Raw genomic sequence first — 27,750 nt, 5'->3', positions numbered from 1 at the left:
TATAGTGCATAATTTACTATATTTTTTATTGTGCTATGTTATGTGCAAACTGCATTCTTTTGGAAAAATACCCCGTCCCCGTTCCGTTCCCTTCGTTCGTTCATCTCCGTTCTGCCACCGTGGGACTAGACGCGGACTTGCATTTCACCCTTACGTCGTTACTCTGCCACTGATTCGTACTAAACATCCAGGTTTATCATACGAACGGCTAAGGAGTGGAATTCACTTCCTGCAAATCTATTCCCAGTCCACTATAACTTGGATCTTTTTAAATCGAGAGTGAATAGACATATTTTAGGTAAGCATGTTCCATTCTAGACTGCATCGGCACTTACCATCAGATGAGATTGCGGTTAAATGTTTACCTTTTTCTAATAAAAAAAAATACAGCGTAAGTCCGGATTAGTATAACATTGGAAAAGTGTGAAACAATCATGAACATATTTCTTACTTCTGTGAATTGTTTATAATAAAAAATTGTGTATAAGTTGTTTACATTCTTTACTTTGATAAAACAAACAACACAACACAACAAACAAACATACACAAACACACACAAATAAAACATAAATATAAAGCCAATTTTTGTCCAACTAGGGAACAAATCAAGTTATTTTGAGAAATATTTTTTTATCTGTGTTTTAGAGTTGGTCAAAGGCGCCTAGCCTTTCAAAGGTAGCATACACCAGAGATTTTGGAACGGGTACCGCCGTGGCCAGGTGGTCTAGTGGTCAGGACGTTAGCCGCGTAATCTGAAGACGCGGGTTCGATTCCCGCCTCGGCCACCGGTGGACTTGGTCACTTTTTTTAGTGTATGTTATCTATTTCAGTTTACGGATTTTTGTCGTTGAAAAAAAAAATCTGTTTATTTCATAAGAGGTTAGAGGTACAAACATTATTTTTAACTCAGTTACAATCTCTATATTTTGAGATTATTTTAACTAAGCTTAGCCTTAATTATATGTGTTGTTCGTTTTAGTTAGTTTGGTTTATATTTATTGTAGTTGTAACGTACCCTCTAGCCGCCCACACGTCAAAACTTGCCAAGACAAATGCAATTTTGATTTGTCAAAACAAAGATTCAAATAAGAACGGAACAGGAGACCTTTTTATAGGTCTGTTAAGTTTCGTTTTAGTAAATAATTAGATTTTGTACGCCCTTAAAAAATCCTCCTATACCTCATCCGCTCCCTCATATTCACACTCTTGTGTATTGCTGTTTCGCTCGCACTCGTGCTGCGAGCGACATCTAGCGGAGCAATTGTCTCCAATCCAATATGGCGATTTGAGCGTTCCGTGTCGAATCCTCTCGTCTCTAATCAAGAAAAATCTGTGCAATTTATGTGTTAATCGAACAATCCGTATAATGAACGTGTGTGATGAGTGTTTTGTCGAAGACAACGAGAAAAGTCCAAGGCCTTGGTGAAAGTTAGCTCTCATGTGGTGATCGCAAGGAATACACGTGCCGGCATTCCCAAAACGGACATTTTTCAAGTAAGTGAGTGTGAATTTCCCATTTTCCCCTCTGTTTTTCCTTTCACTATTTTACATCCGCAGAATCAGTCAAATACAGTCCACTAAACGCGCTCGTGACTGAAAAGCACAAAAAAGCGCACCGCAAAAATAAAATTAACTATATGGGAAAGATTTTCAATATTTTGATTTAATATCACCCATAGTTTTGGTCACATCGATCCGGATATTCAATTAGTTTTGCAATCTAATTATCAAGTGATAAGCCTATTCTTAAATAACAGTAATATCACACTACTTATTATTCGCTTCGAAATAAATCTGGGCTGAGTACCTACTTTATGCTTGATTAATCAAATTAGTTATTCTCCCTTTTTTATTCATTTCTCAATACCGCACCGCAGGTAACTAATTTGATATTTCGTTTCTCGCTCCCGCAAATCGGCATTATAAGTAAGTGTTATTTATACCTAGTTTTATCATTCGAAACGCAGTTGTTCGAGATTTCATTAATATCGCTCAAACACAAGTATTTCGCATAGTTATATCACATCTACCCGAAACTTGAAGGTTCGTTCGTTCTGGATTGTTCGACTGCATAGTTCACATAAAAGGTCGTAAGCGCAACTTGTATCGCATACAGTTACGACCTTCTTCCCGCAAACCGCATTGATTTTAATAATTTTACGCACTTTAAATACTTTAAGTTTCATATTGAGTATTTGTCGTTTATAATACGTGAATTCATAAATTTCATTGCTTAGTTGTTTAAATTTCGCGAAATAATATTAGCATTTCAATTCGCTCTTATTTCATTTGTACTAAGGTTTAATTTGGTACCGTATTGAATAATTACCGCCGCTTTCTGTACGCTGTTATTATTAATTACTGTAGGTATATTTGTTGTAAATTGCCGCTTAGTAACAAGTTTTAACCATGCCCGATGATGATAAAGATGCAGCCATCACCGGCTCCGGTGAACTTGTCATCCTCGAAGGTAAACGTAATGCGTATTTTACGCGTTTACAAAATATTTATACCTTGTCACTTAAGGCGCAACAAGATGAAATACAACGCAATTTGTTTGTGAATAATGTCGCGGCTTTGGACCAGTTGCGGTCTGATTTTGAACGTGTCTTGGACACTTATAACTCGCGATTAATCCAACAAAAACCTAACGCTACAGTTAATTATCAACCTTTGATCGCTTTTGATGAGATGTATTGTCAAATAAAACGCGTGCAGGCTGAAATAAAGGATAATATGAATGAGGTACAAAAAAGTCAATCTTATGCTGTAAAACATAAGTTGCCCGCCATTGAATTGTTACCATTTAACGGTGAGATTCAGAATTGGCCTTTATTTTATGAGCAATTCAAAAGTGTCATTCATAACAATCCGCGTCTATCGGACAGCGAACGCGTGCAGTTTTTAGTAGGTAAATTGACGGACAAGGCGAAGTCTGTGTGTGCCGGACTGCCGGCCACAGGTGAGAACTATCTCATTATATGGCAAGCTCTTATTGATAAATATGAGGATAAACGCGCGCTGGCTATTGGCTACGCTAATCAATTATTGAATTTTAAAACTATACCGACCGGGTCGGAAGCAAATTTGGATGCCTTTCTATGCAAATTCGACGCATCTGTAAGGGCGCTAAAGGCGCTCAAGTTAAACGACTTGGCAGATTTTCTCTTTTTACATCTCGCATTACAAAGATTGGATTCGGAATCTGTTAAATTATTCGAAATGTTTTATCGTAAAGAAAAGTGCCCGTCTTATGCTAACCTTGTTGAGTTTATCAAAGAGCAGACCAAGGTCGTACCTCACTCGCTGTCAAAACAAACTTTTCAAGCGTCTAAACCTACTAGTTATGATAAAGGATTACCTACTCCAAAAAACATCCAAACCAAATCTTTTGTCAGTCGACCCGCCCAGACACCAATTTGTCAGTTGTGTAAAACCGATAAACATGAACATTTGTATCAGTGTTCCGTTTTTACAAAAATGACACCGCATGAAAGGTATAAATTCGTAAAATCGAATTCAGTTTGCAATAATTGTCTTAGTTACAAACATAAAATGTCCGCTTGTAGTTCTCAACGAACCTGCAGTGTGTGTGCATCTAGGCATCATACACTGCTTCATTTCAATTCGCCGGTAAATAAACAGTCTAGTTTAATGCCGCCGCAAAACTGTTCTTCCAGTTTAGTGCCGCCGTCGGCACTCGCTTGCACACCTGTGCATAAACCGACAAACGATACGCAACCGCGCGCTCAAGGAGATACGGTTGATAATAGTTTGCAAACTAGATCCACTTTAAGCCATGTAGCGTACGCGCCTTGTAGCAGCGAGGCGGAATCTAATGACGATGACGCGGACTGTTTAACCCTTTTAGCTACGGCAAAAGTTAAACTTCTAGAAACGAATCATGCTTCTGGTGAATATTTGCGAGTTTTGATTGATCCTGGATCGCAAAAGGATTATATTACTCTTGACTGTTGCAAACGTTTATCTTTACCAATTTCAAATAAAAATCGTTTCTCGAACGTTAAAGGCATCGGAAATATTTCAGAAAAAATATTCGGTCTTGCATCGGTAAAGTTTAGCTCTAGGTTTGACAATCCTCATGTCTACTCAGCAAAACCGCTCGTAATTGAAAGGATTACGTCAGAATTACCGGAGGAGTCGTTAGATTTATCGTTAATAAAATTATTTGAAAATTTACCTCTGGCAGACGATAGCTTTTATGAACCCGGACCTATTGAAATGCTCTTAGGTGTCAATTTCTTTGTCGAAATTTTACGGGATCACAAAATTCGCAACGTTGGCATACCGGCAGCCATAGAGACTACTCTAGGTTATTTAATTATGGGAGACAGCAATTGGCCGTCCTCACCACACTCCGAGACGCGCGCCTTCTGTGCGTTCACGCATGAACCGCTTAACGAAAGTTTGGAAAAGTTTTGGGCTCAAGAAGAAGTTCCAAATAAAAGGTTTTTAAGCCCTGACGATCAGGCATGTGAACAAATATTTACCACAACTACAACGCGTAACGATAATGGTTCTTACGCTGTGGACCTTCCTTTCAAAGAAAGTCCTAACGCTTTAGGCAATTCTTTTCTAACCGCAAAAAAGAGATTTTTAATGCTCGAAAATAAGTTTTCTCGCAACCCGCAACTTCATAAAAGTTATAATGAGATTATTCTCGATTATTTGGATAAGGGAATTATTTCTCTGGTTCCTCCTGAGGAACTCCTCGGTCCAGGTTTCCATCTACCGCATCACCCGATAATTCGCAACGACAAAAGCACTACTAAAGTGCGCTTAGTACTGGATGGAAGTTGTAAGACGGACAGCGGTCTGTCCTTGAATGACCTTCTACATACTGGTTGCAACTTGCAGGCGGATATTTTTCAGATTCTTCTGAACGTCCGCATATTCCGCATTGCCTTTTTCGCCGATGTTCGGCAAATGTACTTATGTATCGAAGTACATCCTCCGCACCGCTCCTTTCAAAGGATATTATATCGCTTTTCGCCCGAAGAACCGCTAAATACCTTTTGTTTTAACCGTGTCGCTTTCGGTCTTCGATCTTCTCCATTCCTTGCATTGCGCACACTTCGTCAGCTCGCTAGCGACGAACGTGATAGGTACCCGCTCGCAGCAGATGTCCTCGAACGAGACGTTTACATGGACGATCTAGCTTCTTCTGCTTCTTCCCACGAGGAAGCAGTTACGACAGCGACCCAGTTAATTAGCCTATTCAAGGCTGGTGGGTTTGATTTAGTTAAATGGACTAGCAACTCTCCTCAGTTGCTAGAACACATTCCCGCAACCCATCGCCAGCCTGAATCCGTCTCTTTCGACGACAGCGGCTCTCTTAAGATACTTGGCCTTCAATGGCTTCCTGGGTCTGATGAGTTCGTTTTCACTGTCTCACCTCCTCCGCTTACAGGCACGAAACGAGCTATTCTTTCTGCCACCGCCCGCTTGTATGACGTTCTTGGCCTAGTAGGGCCCGCTATTCTTTATTCGAAACTCCTCATAAAGGAGTTGTGGCTGTTGAAACAAGGCTGGGATGATTTGCCTCCTCAGCACATTTTATGTTTATGGCACCAGTTTGTCAGCGAGCTGCCTCTTATTTCTGACATAAAATTTTCTCGACATCTAGGCATTGAAAAAACCTCAAAGGTAACGCTTATTGCTTTTGCTGACGCAAGTGAAAAGGCGTATGGCTGTGTCATCTACGCACACGTCGTTACGGACAATCAACATCCCGTCATACGCTTAATTTGCTCCCGCTCGAAAGTAACACCGGTGAGGACGGTGACTGTTGCGCGTCTGGAACTTTGTGCAGTTGTTTTAATGTCAAAGCTGCTTCGTGTCGTCCATGACACATTATCAGAACGCCACAGCATTGATGATGTCTACGCATTTTCAGACTCAGAGGTCGCTTTATGCTGGGTGCACTCGTCACCGCATAGGTTCGCTACCTATGTAGCCAACCGCATCGCTCAATGTCAGGCAAATTACGCACCGGAGCATTTCTATCATGTGTCCGGATCTGAGAACCCGGCAGATTGTTTGTCTCGTGGACTACTTCCCTCCCGCTTAAAGGACCATAATCTCTGGTTTAACGGTCCGTCCTGGGCATCCTTACCAGTTAACGAATGGCCTATAACTAAGTTCTCGCCCACAGCTAAGGCACTTTCTGAGGAAAAGGTTGTCTCTTTTGTTGCTACTAATGAAAGCAACAGCAGTCACTGGCTTCTGGAGTTGGGTGAAAGGTTTTCTTCATGGCACCGGTTTCTTAAATCAGTTGTCCATGTCTTAAGATTCATCAAAAAACTACCTCGAGGCGGCGAAATCACTGCCTCTGACCTGGACGCGGCAGAATTGTTCGTGGTCAAGGTCATTCAACAAATTTCATTTGCTGATGATTTACGCAATATTAAAAATGGCAAGGTATGCTCACCCTCACTTCGCAAATTATTTCCTTTTGTCACTGATGACGTTCTACGAGTGGGAGGACGTCTAGGCAACTCTTCTCTGGATTATTGTAGTAAACATCCCGCAGTGTTGCCCAAGAAAGGGCACCTTATTGAAATTTTAATTGATTTTTTCCATCGCGAACACTTGCACGCCGGCCCGCACCTTTTGCTTTCTATTTTGAGACAGAAATATTGGATTTTGTCAGCACGTCGAATTGTGAGACAGCGCTTTCACAAATGTAACGCTTGTTTCAGAGTTAATCCGACCAATACATTCCCTTCTATGGCAGACCTGCCAGAGTGTCGCGTTAATGAAAGTAAAGCATTCACGCATACGGGGGTAGATTACGCCGGTCCTTTCAACATTACCATGGTCAGAAAGCGTGGGGCAAAAAGCCAAAAGGCATGGCTGTGTCTTTTCATCTGTATGGTGACAAAGGCCGTTCATACTGAACTCGTCTCGTCGCTCAGTTCTGAGGCATTCTTAGATGCCTTCAAAAGATTTATTTCCCGCCGTGGGCCGTGTCAGGTGTTATATAGTGATCATGGAACAAACTTCGTAGGCGCTAAGGCTTATTTTAAAGAACTTTATTCTTTTCTTAACACCGAAGATTATTACAAAATGTTTCGCGAGGAGCTCTTAAAGCATCGTATAACTTGGCGCTTAAACCCTCCCAACGCACCTCACTTCGGAGGCGCTTGGGAAAGTAATATTAAAAGCTTTAAAACGCATCTTCACCGCGTCATAGGCAAACAAATTCTGACTTATCAGGAACTATTGACGGTGACAATTCAGATCGAGAGTCAGCTGAACAGTAGACCTCTTTACGTTTTGAGTTCCGACCCATCGGAACCTACTGCTCTGACCCCCGCTCATTTCATATGTACTGCACCCTTGCAGCACTTACCCGCAGCCGATTTGAGTCAGGAACGAACGGACCTTTTAACCCGGTATTCGTTGTTAGATTCAATTGTCCAATCATTTTGGAAACGTTTCCGAACTGAATACCTGCACAACTTGCAGAGCCGGGAAAAATGGAATACTCCAGCTAAGCCATTAGCCGTAGGAACTGTCGTACTTATCAACGTTAATAATGCACCGCCCTTGCAATGGCCTATCGGCGTTATAACACGTGTTTTTCCTGGTCGAGACGGAGTCGTACGAGTTGCGGAGGTGCAAACGCGAGGAGTTAAATTGGAACGACCTATAGTGCGGTTATGCCCACTGCCTACTCAGTAGAGTTCATTTATGTTAACTTTATTAGTACTAACTGTTTTTATTGATACTTAGTTTATAGTTAAGTCAAGCATAACTGGGTGGGTACTTAGTATTCATTTATTTCTATTTTTATATTAAACTTCTATTTTTTTTTTTGAAGGGAATCCTTCAAGCCCGGGGGGATGTTAAGTTTCGTTTTAGTAAATAATTAGATTTTGTACGCCCTTAAAAAATCCTCCTATACCTCATCCGCTCCCTCATATTCACACTCTTGTGTATTGCTGTTTCGCTCGCACTCGTGCTGCGAGCGACATCTAGCGGAGCAATTGTCTCCAATCCAATATGGCGATTTGAGCGTTCCGTGTCGAATCCTCTCGTCTCTAATCAAGAAAAATCTGTGCAATTTATGTGTTAATCGAACAATCCGTATAATGAACGTGTGTGATGAGTGTTTTGTCGAAGACAACGAGAAAAGTCCAAGGCCTTGGTGAAAGTTAGCTCTCATGTGGTGATCGCAAGGAATACACGTGCCGGCATTCCCAAAACGGACATTTTTCAAGTAAGTGAGTGTGAATTTCCCATTTTCCCCTCTGTTTTTCCTTTCACTATTTTACATCCGCAGAATCAGTCAAATACAGTCCACTAAACGCGCTCGTGACTGAAAAGCACAAAAAAGCGCACCGCAAAAATAAAATTAACTATATGGGAAAGATTTTCAATATTTTGATTTAATATCACCCAAGGTCTCTGGGCGGCTAGAGGGTATACGAAATTGTATATTTCAGCGGAAGTATCTACGGTGTTATCGCTCTTAGCTGTTTACATTGGTAGGCCTTGCTAATGTTTAATTAAATGGGTTTCCCCGCCAATTTATTTTTGCACATTACATGAACATCTCATGGAAATCTGTAACAATTTTTCTATAATTTTTATTAAGATATTGCTGTATAACACGTATTTTTTTGAACCAAATGTGTGGTTTATTAGTCATTAGAATTTCTCAGAAAGTTACTCTACTTTCTTGACATCTTCCCAAAAAACAATATTTTCCATTACAAAACTGTAAATGCAATTATTTAAAACTTACCATTTTGGCGAAACTTGTAAAAACAGTTTAAATATCGATATTTTTTATTATTATTATTATTTATTAAGAAACAAACAGTCTTAGAAAAGAGATGAGTATATAAACATTTTTCTAGTAATAGACCTATAGTTTCCTATATGTAAACGAATATTAATAAAAACTTATTACTAAGTACAAATGACATGCAAAATTAGTTCAAAATAAGAGATATCGCAACAAGTTTATCGGCTGCACCGGCAAGGCAATTATTGATAAGGATGCGAAGTTTAAGGCGGCGGAAATAAAAGTGCCGTTATTTATTTCGTACGTGCATTCGGAGGTGTCTGAGAATGACATTGCGAACTACATATATGACAAAACAAAAGAAAGGGTTTCATTATCGAAAATATCAATGAAGAGAGATAAGGGTTATAGTTCTTATAAAGTTTATGTGGATAAGTCTAAAATAAATATGTATCTGAATGATAACTTATGGCCAGAAGGGATCACTTTTAGAAGATTTGTTCACATACGGTATGGCAGATTAAATAGTAAATCGAGTGATAAGGAAACGGACTACAAAAATAACGTAAATAATGGGTAATTTATGTAAAATGATAAGCTACAACTGTAGATCTATTAAGAGGGCCATGGAAGGCGTGAGGTCATTGTGTAAAAATGTTGACATTGTGGCGTTGCAAGAGACGTGGTTGCTGCCCTTTGACCTTCCACTTCTCAGTACGGTGGATGGTGAGTTTGGCTGGACGGGTAAATCGTCAGTGGATGTGTCGTCAGACGTGCTTAAGGGAAGGCCGTACGGTGGCGTGGGCATCTTGTGGCGTAAAAGTGCGTTTGACTTGGCATCGGTAATTGAGTGTAATAGTGACAGAATTACGGGAGTAAAGTTAACATCGCGGGGCAAATCTTTTTTGGTGTTTAGTGCATATATGCCCACGGATACCAAAGAGAATGTACCTGTATTTACGGAGTGCTTGAGTGCGTTATCGACTTCAATTTTCGAAAACAGTGATGTGCAAGCTATATATATTCTTGGAGATATGAATGCACACCCGAACGAGCCCTTTTATCGTGAACTTATAGACTTTTGTTCTGATCAAATGTGGATCTGTGCCGATGTTGAGAGGTTGGGTCAGGACTCCGATACATATACCTATATTAGTGATATTCATGGGAGTAGGAGATGGTTAGACCATTGCGTCGTGAGTAAGTGTGGCTGGGATACCATAAATAATATATCTATTATGCACGACGTGTTTTGGTCTGACCATTTCCCCTTGTACGTAGAATGTAATATAGATATACTGAAACCTGTTGATATGGTAACATACAATAGTATTAATAAGAAAATAATTTGGGGAGAACGCAGTTTGGAACAAATTGATAAGTACCGTGATATTTGTAATGACCGGCTAAAAACCATAGATTTTCCTTATGTATTAAGTGAATGTTGTGATCGGATATGCGACAATCGGGAACATCACGCTATACTAGAAAATATGTATTCTGATATCATAGGCACCTTAACGAATGCATCGATAGAAACGCATAAGTTTAAAAAGCGTAGGAATGGGGGGTATATAGCGGGATGGAACAAGCATGTGGCAGAGGCACACAGGGAGGCTCGGCTGCGCTTTCAGATGTGGGAAATGGCGGGTAAACCTAGTCAAGGGGGAATATTTAAACTCATGATGGAAAGTAAGAAGGTGTTCAAATCCAAACTTAAGTGGTGCCAAGACCGACAAGATCAAATTAGAATGGATAAAATGGTCTTGGCACACAACGACATGAATTTTAAGGACTTTTGGAAGGGTACGCGGAATCTGAATGTACGGCCGGGTCTGCCGGTAAGCGTTGAAGACAAGTGCGAGCATAGGGAAATAGCTGAACTTTTTAGGGAGCATTTCACAGTCAGGTCACTACTTGCGGCACAGCACGATGCAGCCGATACGCTCAATGCTGGGACGGTCGAGTCCGGGCGGACCTTCAGTTTCACTGCTACAGCAACTGCGTCAGTCATTAGCAAAATGAAGAGAGGGAAGTCGCCGGGTCACGACGGTCTCAGTATTGAGCACTTTAAATATGCCGGTGCACATCTGCCAAGGGTCCTCACCATGTTTTTTTAATCTCTGTCTTTGCCACTCATATCTGCCTGAGCCACTTATGAAGACTATTGTGATTCCGATAGTAAAGAATAAAACAGGTAACCTCTCGGACAAGACCAACTATCGACCAATCTCGCTCGCGACGACTGCCGCCAAGGTGCTCGACAGTATGCTTGACTCACTTCTCGAAAAGCACCTCAAAATTCATGACTGCCAGTTCGGTTTTCGGACTGGGCTGTCAACGGAAAGTGCAATACTGTGTCTGAAGCATACTGTCGGGTACTACACAGCTAGGAAAACGCCTGTCTATGCCTGTTTCCTCGATTTATCTAAAGCCTTCGACCGCGTCGATTATAACATTCTCTGGCAAAAATTAGGGGGGACAGGCATGCCGAGTGAGTGTATAAGGCTGTTAAGGTACTGGTACAGGGGGCAGTTGAATCAGGTGAGATGGGCCGATGCACTGTCGGGTGAATACAGGCTTGAGTGTGGGGTGAGGCAGGGTGGGTTGACGTCTCCCAAACTGTTCAATTTGTATGTGAACGAGCTGATAGCCGGCCTCAGCAGCATGCATGCGGGATGTTATATAGACGGTGTCGCGGTCAATAACATCAGTTACGCCGATGACATGGTGCTGCTGGCTCCGTCTGTCGGCGCGCTTACAAAACTGTTGAGCACTTGTGAGGCGTACGCCAAATCTCACGGTCTTGAGTACAACCCTAGAAAAAGCGAGGTCATGGTGTTTAAGGCGGGAAAAATTAAGCCGTACTATGTACCTCCTGTTGTGCTTAATGGAATGCCCCTTAAAATTGTAGACAGGTTCAAATATCTTGGTCACATTATAACTAGCGACCTGAATGATGACCAGGATATTGAACGGGAGCGGAGGGCGCTTGCGGTCCGGGGTAATATGCTAGCCCGCAGGTTTGCTCGTTGTACGCACGAAGTAAAGGTGACACTCTTTAAAGCGTACTGCCAGTCTTTTTACTCGAGCAGCCTGTGGGTTCGGCATACGAAGCGGGCCTATAGCGCCCTCAGAGTGCAGTACAACAACGCATTCAGAATGTTGTTGGGCTTACCCAGCAGGTGCAGTGCGTCCGGCATGTTTTGTGAGGCGCGGACGGACGGATTCGCAGCAATCATGCGAAAGAGAATCGTGTCCCTGCTGGGTCGAGTCAGGCATAGTACTAACAGCATTCTGAATGTGTTTGCTGTTAAATATGACTGTCCAATCCTTATTTACTGGATTGGACAAATCAAACATGTAGCACTCAGCCCCCCCATTTAAGAATGTGTAAATTTGTATGTAAATATTTGTAGGTAAACTAACGTAGCTTTTAAGTACATTTATAACTAACATCTATGGAGTCTCAGTGCTTCGAAATAAAGAATTTATTATTATTATTATTATTAATATTATTTAACATTGATCGTCCGATAACTGTTTAGTGTTCACCGGCGACCTTGCGTGCTGCTGACTAGAAATTATTTATTGATTCGATATTACCATTGTTATTTTAATGCGTGTATGTGCATTATTATATTAATTGTTGAACCAGCCAATCATATTTTTTTATTTTTACATACATACATATAATCACGCCTATTTCCCGGAGGGGTCAGCAGAGACCACGGATTTCCACTTGCTACGATCCTGACATACCTCTTTCGCTTCCTTCACTTACATAACATTCCTCATACACGCTCGCCGGTTTAGGTGCTCTTGACGTGGCCTTTCTTCAGGATTCCCCGATCTGATCAGAGAAAGTCCGCCGAAGTCTGCCCCTTCCAACTCCCGTTTCTACCTTTCCCTTATACACTATCTTTGTTAGCCTTCTTTCACTCATTCTTTCCGCGTGTCCAAACTATCTCAACATACCTTTATCAATTTTTGTCACTACATCTTCGTTCAGTCCACACTTTTCCCTTATCACACTGTTCCTAATTCTATCTTGTAATCTCACACCACACACACTTCTCAACGCTCTCATTTCCACTGCATTCATTTTTATTTTCATTTTCTGAAATAATTGTGTACACGTAACTACTCCGCATTTATAATACTTATAAGCCTAGAAATGGCTCAAGCGATGGCATGGCGATAGTTCAAGCAAAAAACTTCAACCCCGACTACGGTTTTTCGCGTATTTAATTTACGGAAATTATTCGTATTTAGGGGAGAAGACCGCTAGGCTGAAGTGGGACTGGGGAGGTCGCGTCTGCCGCATGCATCCGGATAGGTGGGCTAGTATAGCCACCAAGTGGATGCCGCAAAAGAAGCGCGGACGTAGCAGGCCTAGGCGGAGATGGCGGGACGACTTAGACACCTTCACTAATAACTGGCCGGAAACAGGTCAACAACGGGAGTCATGGAAATCAAGAGGCCTTTGCCCAGCAGTGGGACACTACAGGCTATTAAAAAAAAAAAAAGTATTTATGAAAGACCAGTCACAATGCTTCGATCTAATCTGATGGCGGAGACTAAAGGTGGCCAGACGAATTCTTTCGTGAAACAACGCAACGTCATTGAGGTTTGTTAGAAACATCTCGATTAGTAGTAGATGTCTGTAGAAAGTTAGTCTGCGATAAAAGCCGACGGAAGCCAGTACTGTCAAACCGGTTTAATTTGGCAGACATTCAGACGTACTCTATGAGCAGAGATGGGCATTAATCGATTAATCTTTTAGTTAACTAATCAATCGATTAAAAATATCAATCGTCATTTTTTAATCGCGATTAATTTAGTTGCGATTAAATTAGTTGTGAGAATGTTCGACTAACAACTAAATTAGTTTTAGTTTCAATCGACTAAATTTCACGATTAAATCTATATTCAAACTACGTAGTCGCCCGTTTTTGCATTTTTTATCTTGCAATATGTAACTACAAGTACGTATGTATGTAACATACGGAGGTACTCGTATGTTGTAACTATGTTAGTTTGGGTAGAATTTTGCGACTTATTTGAAGCAGATGTCTTCATCCGATTGACCTAAAATTATGTATACACGTTTAATTTGAAATGCTTGAATGACAATGCAAATAATGCCATAATATTATTATAACGATATATTGGTAATAACGACAAATAGCGAAAAACTGCATTGTTTACAAATCGCAAACAATAAAGTAGGTTGGTGCATTATTAATACTTTGAATTATACGATACTGAGTAAATCTTAGACATAGAAACTATCAATATTTTGCTGTCTCTGACAATAGTAAAACTCTTTTTAGTGTCACGCGGTGACAAAACAATGGGATAATCCTACTTACCTGGAACTGGAAGTTGTTTGTTGCATTTTGGTGCAAGTGCCGACACATCTTCTAAAAATAACACGTTCTATTGAATGACACATCTGCATGTTGTTTATTATCTACGCGGTCTATTTTGTTTTCAACGTGTGGTCATTAAACTTACTTACTTTAGTAGCAAAATAATAGTGAGAACAGATCTCACTCCTTAGAAACGGTCAAAATATCGTAAGTAATACATGACTAATATTGTCTTTGGTTACCGCGATAGTTACTCATGAAATAAAACTATGAAAACGGATTATATCGCGTATATTGAATTTATAATACATCCCGACGTTTCGAACCCTTTACAGCGTTCGTGGTCAACGGGTGACTGAGGAAAAATTACAAAGTGCAAAAATACCCACATACTAAAATAATGAACAATCATAGACTATAAACTTTAAGGCTGGTTTTGCATGTACAACCAGCCTTAAAGTTTATAGTCTATGATTGTTCATTATTTTAGTATGTGGGTACCACGAACGCTGTAAAGGGTTCGAAACGTCGGGATGTATTATAAATTCAATATACGCGATATAATCCGTTTTCATAGTTTTATTTCATAATACATGACTATTTTATTTTTAAACATCCGTTAAGATGTCCTAATCAGTCTGTCAACATAGTCATACCGAGGTATTCTATTCAATTTGCTTCTAACATTAGTCGCAAGAAAATAGTCTAACTAATTAGTCGATTACAAAATTTAGTTGTCCGAAATCAATCGGCAACTAATTTAGTTGCAACTAAATTAGTTGCACTCTATGCAACTAAGATTGATCAATCGTCGTTTTCAATCGTCAGTCGCAATTAATTCTTGTAATCTTAATCGTTAATCGTTAGTCGATTACATTTTGCCCATCTCTGTCTATGAGTAACCACAGTTGAAATGAAACAGTACACAAAGCTTATTACTAAAATGAAATTTATTATGTACGTATATCTCTTTCAATTTAAAATGTTTGTCATCAGGGAGAGGAGTGAGAAGAAGACTCAGATGCTATTCAACCAGCAGCTGATAGAGCAGGACAGACAGCAGCAGATGTTATTAGAGCAGCAGCTAAGGCAGGTAGGTGCGGACCACTTGGGTTTCTCGTACTTTGTACTTAATAACTTACAGTAAGAACTTTCAATTTTTTTTTAACATGCAGATACGTCTGCGAGCGATACTCCAAATTTTATATTAAAGGAAAAAATGGAAAAAGTTACACTTCTGGCAGGATTTAAACCCGCAACCTCCGCAATCCGTGCGATGCTCTTAACCAATTGAGCTACGGAAGCCTACCAGAACCTTGCAAATCTTTCCATTCCTTCCCTTCTTCTTCAAAAAAGGAGTGTACAGGTTTTTAAAGGATCGGCAACGCGCGTGTAATATCTCTGGTGTTGCAGGCGTCCATAGGCTACGGTAACTGCTTACCATCAGGCGGGGCGTATGCTTGATTGCCACCGACGTGGTATAAAAAAAAAGTGTAATTTTCTATTACGCGATTACATCCGATTTTACCCGAAAAACGAATGTCGTTCTGAGAGTTAACGGACTGTAAACGTATGAATACATTCCAGGTTAAAATGATCCAGAACCAACAAGTTGGACCTGTAGAAGTAACATCTGGACTTTTAAACGGCGTCGGATCTCAACCTTTAGCGGCCGTGCAGTAAGTCTTAACTTATTCTATTGGCTATGTGCGAAGTGCGTGGTGGGGGCAAAGATAATTAATTGTAATAGAGAGTTAGTCTAAGAAAAAAATGTGGCCCTTAGTTTGACATCCAAAACAGATGGCACTGTACTGCGCCATATGTTTTGCGGACACTGAATTGTCAAACGTCAACTTTTGACAATCAGTTACCGCAAAATGTATGGAGCTGTACAGCGCCATCTCGTTTACCTGTCAAATTCGGATCACGAAATTGTCTTAAGTTTTACGCATCTTAGATAGATAGATAGATAGATAGATAAACCATTTATTCGTTTGCCACAATACACACATATTAAAACAGAAGAAACACAGGAGATACAAAAAAGCAACAACCCAATCAATGTCAATCTTACTCAATCAATGTATCTTTGGTGGGGGTAAAGTGATTAGATAGTAGGTGGCGTGACTGTCGCGCACGTCTACTACTTAACTCAGGCGGTTTGGGTCGAACTAAAAGAAATGTTTTACTAGCCTAATTTAGTGTCCCACTGCTGGGCAAAGGCCTCCCCTCGTTTCCTCCACTCGACCCTGTCGTTTGTAGTGTCCCGCCAATCCGGATAAAATGCGTCCAAGTCGTCCCGCCATCTCCTTTTCGGCCTGCCTGCACCCCGGCCAGCACCATCTATGGTGTTCCGTGGGTCCCACTCGGTAACCATTTTGGCCCACCTTTCAGGGTGCATGCGGCATACATGCCCAGCCCAGTCCCACTTAAGCTTAGCGGTCTGGACACCTACATCAACAACTCGAGTTCTGGAGCGCAGTTCCGTGTTTCTGATTCTATCAGTTCTGCGAACACCTAGTATACTGCGCTCCATCGCTCGCTGGCAAACCTTGAGTTTGGACTTTAACGCCTCAGTTAATGACCATGTTTGAGCACCGTAGGTTAGGATAGGCAGGATACAAATATTACTTTGCATAAAAGCTTCATGCAACTGGCCCGTAGCTGACCATAATTACTGCATATAGGAGGAAAGATTAAGAAAAAATGTCTATTTCAGGTTAGACCAGCAATCTCAGTACCTCCAAGCGCAGCAGCAGCTGTTCCAGCAGCAATTTCAGCAGCAGTACACCGAGGAGGCGATGCAGCTGCTGCAGCACAACCTGCGGCAACAGGCTCGCCTCTCCCCCGCCGCGCCCGCCCCTCCCCAGCACCAGCTGTTGCAGCACCAGCAGGTAACCATCAATATCATCTTCAATCTTACCCAGTCCACTGCAGGACTCACTTGCCACATCTAGCTACAGCGCGCCACGCGTTTGTAGTCGCCTGCACTCCAGAACGCGTTTGCCACTTTAGCTTGCTAATTTTCGAGCAATGTCGGTAACCTTGGTAAGATAAACTCCCAGCAAAGCTCTTTCTATAGCACGCTGTGCAACCTTGAGCTGGTGGAGATGTTGCACAGCAGGTATATTACAGGTTACAGCAGGCCCAGCGGTTGCAGCAACGATTACATCAGTACAGTAAGCAGTAATGTGGCAGCAGCTACACAGAAACAGTTGCAGAATCAGCAGGTACAGCGATAATATTTATCTGTTGCATTTTTCTGTGATTCGCAGTAGAGAATCCCAATCTAAAAGCACAATAGAAATGTTGGCACTTTTTCACGTTTTGGGTATGTTAGAATTATAATTTTATGAACTAAAACTAAAACACACAATATTTTGACGCATGCTACCAATAGGAACAGCTGCATAAACAACAGGTATGATGCAATCAATTAGCGAATGCATGAGCATCTGTCATGAAGAGTGAGGTCCTCATTCCAAACCTGCTAAGTTTTAATGTTTCCGACAGGTAAAGCGTCAGTTTCATCCCAAATAATATCGTCTGTATATATCTTAAAAGTTATTTTACCCTCCAGGTTTTGCTAGAACAGAACATGAAACAGCAAGTCCTGATGGAGCAGAATCTTCGAAATCAGCAGCAGATGTTGGATCAGACGCAACAGCTGGAAACCCAACAGTTGGATCCACAGCAGAACAGCTTGCTCAACCAGCAGTGCATCGCCAATGAGATCAGCAACCAGCACCAGGCGTTGCAGCAGCACATTATACAGCAGCAGCAGAACATCATAGCGCAGCAGGTGTGTGGGTTAACCTCCAGGTCTTACAGATCATGAAACAGCAAGTGCTAATGGAGTAGAACCTCCGCAACCAACAGCAGATGTTGGAACCCAGCAGTTGAATCCGCAGCAGAGCAGCTTGCTTAGTCAGCAGCCACCCAATGAGATCAGCAACCAGCACTAGGCGTTGCAGCAGCACATTATATAGCAGCAGATCATCATAGCGCAGCAGGTATGTGAGTTACCTTCAGGTTTTACATCAGGATAATAAGATCATCAACCAGCACAAGGCGTTGCAGCAGCACATTATACAGAAGCAGCAGAACATCATAGCGCAGCCGGTGTGTAATAAATAACCTCCAGATCTTACAGCAGTGGACATTTCCAAGAACGCGTATCACCTTAGGCACCCAATTTCTAATTTCTAGATTGCACATGCAAGGGCACAATTTGGTACTCACACTTTTAAGTATAATTTCAAAGTATTAGCAATGTTACAAGTCAAAAGCACCAATAGCACCTTGTTGCAGGCGGTGGCCATCCAGCAGAAGCAGCTAGAAGAACAGCTAACACAAGACAACTTCATCGCACCTCCAGCTGTAGCTCCCAACCAGCTGGATCCCTCGCTCCAGAACCTCCAGAACGTGCTGTCGCAGATCATCCAGCGGCCTGATAGTCTCCAGTCGCGCAAGGAGTCGGAGTCTGAGCAGCAGCCGCAGCAGCAGGAGGAGCTGCAGCAGGTCTGTAGCCCCCAGCCAGCTGGACCCCTCGCTCCAGAGCCTTTAGAACGTGCTGGCGCAGATCATCCAGCGGCCTGATAGTCTCTGGTCGCGCAAGGAGTCGGAGTCTGAGCAGCAGCCGCAGCAGCAGGAGAAGCTGCAGCAGGTCTGTAGCCCCCAGCCAGCTGGACCCCTCGCTCCAGAACCTTCAGAACGTGCTGGCGCAGATCATCCAGCGGCCTGATAGTCTCCGGTCGCGCAAGGAGTCGGAGTCTGAGCAGCAGCCGCAGCAGCAGGAGGAGCTGCAGCAGGTCTGTAGCCCCCAGCCAGCTGGACCCATCGCTCCAGAACCTTCAGAACGTGCTGGCGCAGATCATCCAGCGGCCTGATAGTCTCCGGTTGCGCAAGGAGTCGGAGTCTGAGCAGCAGCCGCAGCAGCAGGAGGAGCTGCAGCAGGTCTGTAGCCCCCAGGCAGCTGGACCCCTCGCTCCAGAACCTTCAGAACGTGCTGGCGCAGATCATCCAGCGGCCTGATAGTCTCCAGTCGCGCAAGGAGTCGGAGTCTGAGCAGCAGCCGCAGCAGCAGGAGTAGCTGCAGCAGGATTGTAGCCCCCAACCAGCTGGACCCCAGAACCTCCAGAACGTGCTGGCGCAGATCATGCAGCGGCCTGATAGTCTTCAGGCGAGCAAGGAGTCGGAGTCGGATCTATGACACTTCCCATACAATCAAATTTTGTGAACGCTTTAACTGTGACAGATAGTTTGGTGCAACCGGCCCAAAGTCTCAGCAACAAACACCCGTGGCGTCGTATCAGTTGGGCCCATAAACGAGATATTTATTTTCACAACTCTGTCTGTAGAACCCAGAGATTGTGTTTTTTTCCTTCGCTGGCAGGACCTGCTTTTAAATATCATCATAAAAGACCTGCTAAGATTAGGGTAGGGTAGGTTCTCAGATACCCTTCAGTTCCCGAGTGGTCCGACGTCGAAGTAGTAACAGAACCGAATGAGACACATCGTCTTACCTGCTGATGTTTCATCTATTTATTGTCTTATTAAAATTAGATTACTGAAAATGCCACTCCAAAATCCTTTTGGCAGCACCGTTTCATTACTTTAAAGTGATAACTTTGCAGTGGTGGAAATGAATCGTCTCTTACTATGTTACTATAACTATACTTAATAGGTTACTAAACCACTGATACGCTAATATGTTAATTTTATTATGTTACCTTAATTGCAATGTGTAAATTAGAATTAATAGAATAGAAAAACTGTACTATTGTGTGCCCCTACAGGGTGTCATGAACTGGCTATATAAAATGTAACACCTTATTATGTACATGACAATGCAATATTGAATAAATGACTAAATGACTGTTTTATTTTTACAGCAGCAACAAGAGCAGATGCTGCAAATGCAACAGAACCAGCTGTACCAGCAGGCGCAGTACATCCCCCAGAATATTCTCCAGGTGGACCCCAACATCTTAGCGCAGAGTCAACAAGTCGCGCAGGCTCAACAACAGGTAATATTGCTCTTACTATATTAAATGCGGAAAATGGTCCAAAACAGTAATGTTCTGGTTTACAAAACACCTGAAAAGAAAACGTGGTAAACCCAAAAGAAGATGGGTTGACGAAATAAAGAAGGAAGCAGGTGGATGCTGGACAACATTAGCACTAGAAAGAGAGATATGGAAAGAATTGGGGGAGGCCTTTGCCAACAAAAGGCATACAGACAACCTTATTATAATAAATAATTAAGATGTAATATACAAAGGTAACAAGTGAAACCATGTAATTGTCTGAAATAAAGGCTATTTTTATTTTATTTTTTATTATATTAAATGGCTCCGCCATGTTGCAAATTTTCAAAAAGAGTTGAAAAACCATACCGGGTGTTTCCTGTAACAGGAACATTAAATTAAACTGGAGGCTGTAATCCTCAAACTGACCAACATTTGTTCAGCAACTTTTAAAAATAACGTGTTTTGGTTTTCATTACACTTTAAAGTTTATTCTAAGACGCAATGTATTGCAAAATTTGTTATGTTTAAAGGGTGACAAGCAACATTGAAAATAACATTTAATTAGTATGAAAAAGGTATAATCTAAAAATTTCACAATTTTAAAAAGTTGCTGAACAAATGTTGGTACTAACGCAAGAGTTGGAAGCGGTGAAATACCCCGTAGATGGCCTTCCCCACATTGACCTGAATTATCGAACCTGCTCACATTATTTCACGAGAATAGGCTGAGAAAGCATTTTTGCCCAAGCTGCAACTAAGACACTTCGAACTCGCGCGGTCAAACCAATCTTAAAATGGCTGTTATTCTAAAACCTCGTGACTTCCAGGTGAACCAGGCGCAGCAGCAGCTCAACATGCAGAAGCACATGGTGGCCCAGCAACAGCTGGCCCTACAGCAGCAGATGATGGCGCACCAGCAGCTGCAGGTCCCGGGACAGACACTCTCCCCCCAGCACATCCGCACCCTCCAGCAGCAGCAGTACCTCGCGCAGCAGGTCGGTGCAGGTGTACAACAGCAGCAGATGATAACGCACTAGCAATATTGCAGCACAAAATAGGGCGTTTTTATGTTTAGGCCATTTCACGTTTTTTACGACACAAACTTCCGCCAACTTGGGAAATCTACTTTTTTTCTGGGACACACAATAGGGTCAATAGGGATGTTGACTGTGTTGAAAATCAATTATTTCACGCCATAATGTACAAGAAAATTATTAGAAAAACGGTGACTGAAGTTATTTTTTGACGCAATTTCTTTTAAATCGGATAAAAGTATAAAAAGTAGTAGTCGGAGCAAAGTAGTAGTAAAATAAATGAACTGAACTGAGAGTAGGTAACTTGACCGTGACGTCTCTTGTTCTGTGTTTCATATAAATTCCATAGTAGCTTTTGAAAGGCGAAAAAAAAACTGATTTAACAAGTCAGTCTAATACCCTATTGATTCTCAAACTTATAATTTATTTTCTGTACTCAATCTTACAAGTTATTTTCATTATTTTGTTATTTTACATTTGACCATAATATTACGGACATTTTTAATTAACGTTGTTAATAAAATTTCAGGAAATGCAACTGCAATCGCAGCAGAACCTCCTCGACCAGCAGAACCTGGCGTTATACGCTCAAAAACAGCAGCTCATGGGGCAGCAGCAGCTCAAGGTCGAGGAGATGCTGCGAGCGCAGAGACCCATGTACCAGCGACAGGTAAAACCCTACTACTGTAACAGCTGCAACCTGTATCTTTGCTCCTTTGGCTCTAAGTTGGCCTTTGGCTCAAAATCACAATTTTGGAGTTTCCTCCCACCTTCTTATCACGCTTTGGCAATAATCTTTTTCCTCCTGCAGTACGGTCTTTGGCTTCTGATGAAGGCGCTGCCTGAACTTTGCCCTCGAAACTAGAACAATTAAAACTAAACAGTGTTTTTGCATTCCAGATGCTAGAATGGCGCAATTCGCAATTCGTTGTCATTTTAGTACGAAATTAGTCCAAAAGCAGGATGGTTGTAGTAAAATGGCAAATCAAACTATCGTTTTAGTATCGTAGGATATAAAATAGACCATATATTATTACTTATATATCCACATTAAGCAATTATTTTCATTTCCAGTGCTCCGAACAAAGTCAGATCAGCTCCGCGGACGTGCACGATCAACTAGTCAACGAATACCAAAAACCCCTCCAAACGCAGATGTCGGTGGAGCAGTACAACCAGTATTTGGAGCTGCAGCAGATGCAGAAGGCTCCTGAGGAGTACCACCAGATGCATCAGATGCAGGGGCAGTCGCTGCCTCACAATATGATGAACTTTAGGTAGTTTGTAAGGAAACAAAACTCGAGTATTGCATACTAGAAAAAGTATGAACCACTACAACCAACATTTGCAGCTGCATCACGGATCTGAGGAGTACCAGCAGATGCATGAGGCTTAAGTATACGCGATTAAGTCCCGTTAAATTAAATAATAATGTGTAAAAATCGTTAGCTTAAATCGGGGCACTCCACGTTGTCGTTATGATATGACTTATGACGGCTAGACCCTGTTGTTTTAATTATCATATTCCCAATTTTTTTTCTTAAACAGATATAAATATTATATTGTTTTTGCAGCCTCGCGGGCGACCGGCAGATATCTAGTCATGAAGGCACTCCGGTGCAGAATTACGCCACGAACCCGCTGCAGATGTACCAGCCCGCCCAGTCCCAACCCATCCACAACGTCGTGCACTACCAGAACCAGAACCAGATGGAGCAGCAAGTGGAACAAGTGGCGCAGATGGCGCCCAGTGTGCCACAGTCGGTGCAAAGTACAGTGCCGCAGACGGTGCAGAGTTCTGTGCCACAGTCTGTGCCCAATTCAGTACCGCAGGTATGTCATTTATTTTTCTTTCAACTCTTATTCGTACTAGAAAGCATTGTAGAAACACGCTGCTGATGTACCAGCCCGCCCAGTCGCAGCCCATCCACAACGTCATGCACTACCAGAACCAGATGGTGCAAGTTGAATAAGTGGCGCAGTTGACGTCCAATTCTTTATTCTTTATTAATGTGCCACAGTCGGTGCAAAGTTCTGTGCCACAGTCGGTGCAAAGTTCTGTGCCGCAGACGGTGTAGAGTTCAGTAGCACAGGTAAATCTTTAATATTTGTTTTAACTTTTATTCACACTAGGAAGCACCGTAGAATGCGATTTAAAGTACTCTTAATAGTAAAAGCTTCGTGAATGGCGGAATCCCGATGTTGTTTTAATTTTAAATCAATAATGCTGCGTATTATATGTGATGGTTATTTTTCTTTAACTCCTAACCAAAAGGTATTTAGATGAAGTTTTACAATGGTAAAACCGCCTCTAATTATTAACTTGCACTTTCATGTCATACAAAGAAGTTTCCAATCGCGAATGAAATATTTTATTACTAACTTAATTGTTGTAGGAGCTGGCGATACCTAACTCGTTGCCTCAAGAGGTTCGACCAGCGGTCTCCGAAGCGCCCCAAGCTTTAAACCTACCCGAGCCTGAAAACGGATCAGCCAACGGCAGCAATAAAGAACAATTCCACACGCCGTTGACGGAATTCCCCTCGGGAGCCACTCACGAGGCCGCCATACGCCAGCCTGACCTCGCCTCTGTGGAGGAGAAACAGGACAGCCAGGAAGGTGAGACTTGTATAACACATGCTTGTTCAATGTTTCATGTCCTCTGCTCTCCTGTAGCTTGGCTTGCGAGTACGAAAGGTTGCCGCGTTTAGACACTCCGAACATTCCTTCGGCCTCGAGCTTTAACAGGTGTAACCAATAACCATAGTGACCTTTGGTTTGTGTCCGATCTCTGCTCTGCTCGCATAAAAGCGCGCTTTGATGGATCGCTTCGGACTACTGCAGGGCTTATACGAAGCTCTGCCATCGGCCTCGCTGTTTTATCAGACTTGAACATTGATTCGTGTCCGTGCTCAGCTTTAAAGAAACCGGCTTTGGGCCTCGAGGTCGCTCGAAGGCTCCGACGTCGCTTTATACCACCGTTGCCTTATGAGACCAACAGAAGTAAATTCATCATTCATTCTTTGTCATTCTCGTTGTAAAAACTATAAAATAACGCTGTTATCATGTAACTGTATAAAAAATGATATATAGTTGGTCAAACCAAATTGTCAGTAAATAAGAACACAAAAACCTATACTCATCCTTTTCTTTTTGGTGCTAGTACTTTTTTTTTGACGCAGGGGTAAATGCATTTACGCATCTCACCCCCGGGCTGGCGAAGCCCATTGGGGGGGTGGTATGTGGGACTCGCTCCTCCCGTACATCCTCTAACCGGAGGAGAATACTCACTTAAGGCCGTTCCATCGGTTTGCCGCTGTCTCTGTCACATTTCGCAAGAAAGAACGGGAAAGATCATGCGCGCCAAGTGTCAATTTTGATCGAATTTTGTCGATTTTTATTTGTTTTAAAAACGTTACCCTACAATATCTAAATTCGAAAGCTATGAAATTACTATGTAAGTTAAGATTGTTTTTTCTTCTATTTATGTTTATAGTATCACATAATAAATAACCGAGTAAAGTTGGATTAAAAGTTCGAGTTAGAGGTTACTTTGGGAATTAATTGTATCGAGCGAAGTGTCATAATTCGTGTATCGGAAGCTATGATATTAAAGATAATATAGTCAAGAACTACATATATTTTTTCCACGTCTACGAATATCAACGCCTCTTAGAAAAACAGGATCATATAAGGAGATTTTTCGCCTTCTGGCTCAGGGAACCGCCTTAACATCCCCTGCGGCGTCACCCTCTCAGACGTTGTATGGGGGCATCATGGGCTCGCGCATTCATTCTTCCACCATGCCTCCCAGTGGGTGCTAGTACCAGTGTAAGACAAAGATAGTATGATTCTCTCTGTCTATGTTTGAAATGAGACAGTCCTTTGACAAACTATATAATGTTAGAAATGTATTTCAGCGGGTACAGCGATTCCATCTCCAATAACGGGCGACAAGAAGTCCCGCGGCTCGAAGAAGCGCTCGCGGGAGAAGGACAAGCTGCCCAAGCTTACCGTGCTAGAGGTGACACTTACATATACTTTTACTTTAAATTAAATATTGCTTTGTAATCCCGTTTTGTTAAATTATGAGGTCTACATATCGCCGCTATACTTACTCAACCTCGTATCTGCAACACTCATTTGATGACAAAAACACCCGTATTCCGAATGAAAAAAAAGCGACATTTCCATCAACACAACACAACTTAGTGCCATTTATAAAAAATATACTACGTATACTACGAACACCTCCTTCTCTTTCAAAGTCGGTTGAAATAACAGGCTTAGTGCAATACGGCTTGCTAATTTCGATGTCATACTGTGTGAAAGACTATAAAGTAACAAAAACAGATTACAACGAAACAACAAACTTTCCAATTCATTTTGAGTGATGATTTCACAAATACGTAAAATAATGAAAAAAATAATGCCCAATCGACAACTTTAAATCGACCTAAAGTCGTGTCGTATTTATAACTTATTTTACAGTACATATGGTGCTACTTTCTCGCACTAGTGCGTAAAAGAGCACTTTTCGTGCATATGTCGAAAGTTTAAAGGGTCATATGTACTGTTAAACGTTGTACGATACACGTGCGAATAGGTAATTCGCAACTCGTGTCGATTTAAAACACTCCCTGCGGTCGTGTTTTAATTTATCACCACTCGTTGCTAATTTCCTCTTTTCCGCACTTGTATCGTAAATAACTATTAGTGTAAGGAATAAGGAAATAACGGTGTGTTCAGGTGAAGGAGACGAACGTGGAATGCCAGTTGGAGTCCAAGTCCAAAACGGTGACGTTCAAGTTCGACGTCACCGACGTCAACCCCGAGGAGATCGCCACCAATCTGGTGAGTACTGTAGGAATATAGCAATCTGTGATAAATTGACAACCGGATCGGAAAATATGAAAACGTTCTTACAATGATGGTGATGATGCGATACACGCGGTGAAAAGTCAAAAACTCTGGGAATGGGGTTGGCAACTGCCAAAGGTTTCCAGAGATGGCGCCATCATAGCTTGCCCCTTTTTCTGTTAAAAAAATCCCTTAAAAAATCAAAAATTTGACACAACAGGTATTTTTTACTTAAAAAGAGGCACCAACCTGATTCCTGTAAAATAACTTGTGCTACTGAATAAATCATTTTAATTTTTTTATTTTTATTTCATTTAATTCTAGGGATTGACAGGGCAAGCTACGCTGGCGCCATCTGCTAATTATTTCGACCGGCCAACCCCATTACGTAAAACAGACTTGACAGACTATCCAAAACAGTAAAGTCATGTTAAGTGAACTACGACGTACCGGCATCAGCTGCCTGTCTAAAATGAAGTAATTATTATTATTCAGTGTCAAAAGGGCCTCTACGTGTTGGCTTCGGCTCCGCGCACGCCTCCCAAAGCTCTGGAACACTATTGTTCTGTGATAGACATGCAATAATAATAATTTGAGGTGTTTGACTTCTCGGAGTGCTGGAAGTTGAGGGATTAAGAAGCATTGGTGTATTTGTGTAATGTTTCCAGGTGTCGAATAATCTGCTGCCGGACTGGCAGGCGATGACGTTCATGGAGCTGATCAAGGACATCGTGCAGCAGCTGGTCACCAACCCGGGGTGTACTCCCGTGCTCAACCCGCAACATTCTGCACTCCGCCTGCAGCTAGATAAGGTAGGGTAAACGTAAAACCATACTTACGATGTATTGTATTACTGTTGTGAGCCTTCTTTATGTGTATAATTCTAGTATATGTGACGTTTTCAACCAAAAGGTACCACATTGTCGCTTGTCGATAAGGTTGATTTCGAATTGAAGCTGTATGGAAATAGCACCTTATTGACAACCGACAATAAGTACCCTTTTGGTTGAAAATGGCACATATAATCTTTATCATTTTGACGATTCTTTGGAATTGTAGTAAGCTGTATACACGGTGGCTACAAAATAAGTGCATTCCCGTTGCCAGGGAGGTTTTGGGATTATACTGAGCAACTTTTACTATGGGACCAACCACGAAACTGCAAAAAAAAATTTACCCCCATAGAAAATGGACCAACTAAAATGTATGAAACAGCCAAATTTTTTTTCGCGATTTCGGGGTTGTTCCCATAGTAAAAGTTGCTCAGTATAATCCCAAAACCTCCCTGGCAACAGGAATGCACTTATTTTTTAGCCACCGTGTATATGCTAGGTAGTAAAATGGTGATAGAATAGAATATAATAGAAATGTTTATTTTGTCAGAATACGTTACACTTCGATTCGACTGACGCGCTTCAATAGTCCAATCATTCCACTTTTGTACAAATTTTGTACTCAAGGGATAGATCGGTCGGCAGGGGTCGGCTACCGGTATTTGCTCCATACAAAAATACCGGTATGATTACGTTCTTTTGTTTATAATTTCATTTTTAATGGGACGTTTTAATAATGCAAAATTGTTTCCTAAATACATGATTCAGCCCTACGTAATGAGCATAAAAAAAAATCAAAATATTGGGCTATTTCGGGGTTTTTTAAAAATACCGGTTCCG

General features: G+C 41.8%; 1 protein-coding gene across 7 annotated transcripts in view; it reads left to right on the top strand.

The window, feature by feature from the left end:
* LOC134751562 (serine/threonine-protein kinase Wnk-like) overlaps positions 1-27,750 on the top strand; it is an 86,411-nt gene that overhangs the window by 35,959 nt on the left and 22,702 nt on the right. For 6 of the 7 annotated variants that reach the window (XM_063687017.1, XM_063687019.1, XM_063687020.1 and 3 more), the window contains 15 exons: positions 15,148-15,244; positions 15,739-15,830; positions 16,871-17,045; positions 17,552-17,572; positions 17,732-17,953; positions 18,463-18,672; positions 20,046-20,180; positions 21,011-21,178; positions 21,747-21,887; positions 22,292-22,494; positions 22,792-23,050; positions 23,614-23,836; positions 25,138-25,241; positions 25,967-26,071; positions 26,746-26,889. In XM_063687017.1, coding sequence (XP_063543087.1) covers positions 15,148-15,244; positions 15,739-15,830; positions 16,871-17,045; positions 17,552-17,572; positions 17,732-17,953; positions 18,463-18,672; positions 20,046-20,180; positions 21,011-21,178; positions 21,747-21,887; positions 22,292-22,494; positions 22,792-23,050; positions 23,614-23,836; positions 25,138-25,241; positions 25,967-26,071; positions 26,746-26,889 — 2,299 coding nt within the window. The remainder of the gene's footprint in view (positions 1-15,147; positions 15,245-15,738; positions 15,831-16,870; positions 17,046-17,551; positions 17,573-17,731; positions 17,954-18,462; positions 18,673-20,045; positions 20,181-21,010; positions 21,179-21,746; positions 21,888-22,291; positions 22,495-22,791; positions 23,051-23,613; positions 23,837-25,137; positions 25,242-25,966; positions 26,072-26,745; positions 26,890-27,750) is intronic. The other variant, XM_063687018.1, reaches the window with a different exon arrangement.

Source organism: Cydia strobilella, chromosome 22 (genome assembly GCF_947568885.1).
Source record: "Cydia strobilella chromosome 22, ilCydStro3.1, whole genome shotgun sequence".
Taxonomy (NCBI): domain Eukaryota; kingdom Metazoa; phylum Arthropoda; class Insecta; order Lepidoptera; family Tortricidae; genus Cydia; species Cydia strobilella.
The sequence above is the reverse complement of the archived record's forward strand: the minus strand, read 5'-3'. Positions and strand labels throughout refer to the sequence as shown.